Source organism: Myotis brandtii, unplaced genomic scaffold (assembly GCF_000412655.1).
Source record: "Myotis brandtii unplaced genomic scaffold, ASM41265v1 scaffold329, whole genome shotgun sequence".
NCBI classification, from domain to species: domain Eukaryota; kingdom Metazoa; phylum Chordata; class Mammalia; order Chiroptera; family Vespertilionidae; genus Myotis; species Myotis brandtii.
In genome coordinates, this window is record NW_005362676.1 from 747133 (window position 1) to 750038 (window position 2906).

The 2906-nt window shown below is 43.2% G+C and overlaps 1 protein-coding gene across 1 annotated transcript in view; it reads left to right on the plus strand.

Moving 5' to 3' along the window:
* TARSL2 (threonyl-tRNA synthetase-like 2) overlaps positions 1-2529 on the plus strand; it is a 17789-nt gene extending 15260 nt beyond the window's left edge. The window contains exons 14-17 of the mRNA XM_014543569.1: positions 307-411; positions 1059-1131; positions 1729-1843; positions 2015-2529. Of these exons, the coding sequence (XP_014399055.1) occupies positions 307-411; positions 1059-1131; positions 1729-1843; positions 2015-2163 (442 nt within the window). The 3' untranslated portion in view covers positions 2164-2529. The remainder of the gene's footprint in view (positions 1-306; positions 412-1058; positions 1132-1728; positions 1844-2014) is intronic.
* The last annotated feature ends 377 nt before the right edge of the window (positions 2530-2906 follow it).

Below are 2906 nucleotides of genomic sequence, written 5' to 3' on the forward strand. Positions count from 1 at the left end.
GTTTACCTATGCCGCCATCTTGGTCTCCTCCCTAAAATATATTTTTTTAAAAAAATCAGTCAGGCCTGGCTGGTGTGGCTCAGTGGTTGGACATTGACCTATGAACCAGGAGGTCATGGTTAGATTCTCAGTCAGAGCACATGCCTGGGTTGCAGGCTCGATCCCCACTAGGGGGCATACAGGAGGCAGCTGATTAATGATTCTCATTAATGATGTTTCTCTCTCTCTCTCACTTCTTCTCTAACATCAACAAAAAGTGTATTTAAAAAAAAAGAAAACCCTGAAATGTGTCATTTTCCTTTTTAGTAAGGACGGGGATGACAAGAAGAGCCCTGTGATCATTCATCGAGCCATTCTGGGCTCAGTGGAGAGAATGATAGCCATCCTGTCGGAAAACTATGGGGGGAAGTGGTAAGTGACATGGAAAAGGAAATGTGTCTATTATTCCTTAGAAGTCACGTCTGAGAGATCAAACTAACGTGAAAACAAACTGGTGGCTCCTGCCTTGTCATTAGCCAGCATGCACACGGCAGGTAAAAAATTCCCGTTCCCGCTGCCGAGTCAGAAAATGAAGGCCGAGCGACATGAAACTGTCTCATTTGCCTTCTGGGGAACTCAATAGACTTATAGAGTCATGTCCTCACCATTTCAAGCCTTTGAAAGTCGAAATCTGGGAATCACAAGGCCCACACTCCCAGGGGGGTACCCCCTCCTGCCACTGCCATCCCTCCTTCAACCCGTGGTGTTTGCCTCGTGGGGCACCTGACCACTGACTTTGGAGGAAACCCTGGAGCACAAATGGCCCTGAGCAATACGTTGGCACAGACCAAAGAGAACTGCTCCCCAAGCCCAGCCCCGCTTAGGGGCGAAGTGGGGAAGGGAAATGCCCTCAAGTGCGGGGTGTAAAAAAAAATTTTTTTTTAAATTAAAAAAAAATCTCTGAAACCAAATATTTTTTAAAAACTATAGAATGAGAAAGCTCACAAAAAAATCTTTGGTTATTTTTAATCATGTAACAAATGGCCATTCTGAAAATACACATTTTTTCTATTTCTCAGGCCTTTCTGGCTGTCTCCGCGTCAGGTGATGGTCATCCCTGTGGGGCCGACTTGTGACAAGTATGCACTTCAGGTAAAATCAGACGCATTTAACGACAAACCTACTTGTCACCTGCTGTCCAATCTAAGTGCACAGCAAAGTGCAGAACAATCTTGGCATCTAGTGTGTGAAGGTTTTTTACCTGAAACGTATTCATGCCCGAAAATACTGCATTACTAATGCATTCACTGCCAACCCATGTTTTCAGCCATTGGGAGTAATGCCTATGTACTGTATCGGAACTATTTTATTTCTGGATGTTTTTGAGAAATTGCTGTTTTAAAACATCTCATATTTGTTACTCTTTTCCATGTGGCTCTATTAGGACAGAATATTTATATTATCTATTGCTGTGTAACAAATTACCCCAAAATTTAGCAGCTTAAAACAACAAGCACTTCTTTTTTGTTGTTGTTTAATATATTTTTATTGATTTCAGAGAGGAAGGGGAAGGGAGAGAGAGAGAGAGTAACATCAATGACGAGAGAGAATCACTGATAGGCCGCCTCCTGCACGCCTGCTACTGGGGGTCTAGCCCACAACCTGAGCATGTGCCCTTGACCGGAATCAAACCTGGGACCCTTCAGTCCACAGGCCGACGCAATAATAGAGCATTTTCTATTCTTGTAGGTGTCCAGCACATTTTTTGAAGAAGGATTCATGGCCGACGTCGATTTAGATCATAGCTGTACACTCAATAAGAAAATCCGAAACGCACAGCTGGCTCAGTATAATTTTATTTTGGGTAAATTAAAGTTGCATCTGTTCTCCTAAATGCTTGTTTTTTTTGCACTTTAATTCCAGAAGCACTTTAATTCCATACTGAAGAAAAACTCAAGACAACTGTCATGTGACTGCTCACTCAGTCTTTTGTAAATTGTTGATTTACAGTGTTTTTTCCCTTTCTTTTCTACAGTGGTTGGAGAAAAGGAAAAAGCAAACAATGCTGTCAATGTTAGAACAAGGGACAACAGAATTCATGGAGAGATGTCACTCGCTTCTGCCATAGATAAATTGAAGAATCTCAAGAAATCGCGGACACTAAATGCTGAGGAAGAATTCTGAAGTCCTTCCTTGCTCTCCCTTCTGTGTAATCTTGTTTTGACACCCTCCCAAAAAAATGCATTTTTCGTAATTAAAGTTAGTACTTCTGAGAACTTTGGGCCCACTGACGGTTCCTCTGCCGGGGACAGTGGAAGAGGAGGCAATGAATGAGTAGCCGATATGTATGAAGTTTAATTCACTAATGTGTCTGAGAACAAGCTTGGGGAAATTTTTAATTTCCCAAATGCCTTGAGAGACTTATATGGGAAAATGTTATTCATTGAAAAAAAGGGAAATACCAGGAAATGAGGATTATGAAGTGTTATTGCTAAGATTTGTGATTTTCAAAATACAGGTTTTAAATAAAAGTCTGCAAGCTCTTTAGAATATGGCAGAACATCTTATTTTCTAGTAACAGTATGTTCTCATCTGTTTTAACTAACCAACAACCACAAGAGAAGCTAACACTGAACATTGGGTTATTGTATTGTGGAATCTACTGTTTGCCACATGAGCACGCAGGATGCCTGGGGGCCTCTCCCATCCCCAAGGCTGGCCTACAGGGAGGGACCCAGGCTTTGGACCCTCATCTTGCATCCAGGGCTCCTGTCCGGTGCCTGGGGGCCTGGAATCCTGCTGACTTAACGTCCGGCCTCTCCCAGTCTTAGAGGAACATCTGGACGTAACAAGTGTCTTGAACCCATGGCAGCTGCGGAGATGCCAACTGGGTACAGGCTGGGCCAGCCCCAGGATCGCGGGGCCAC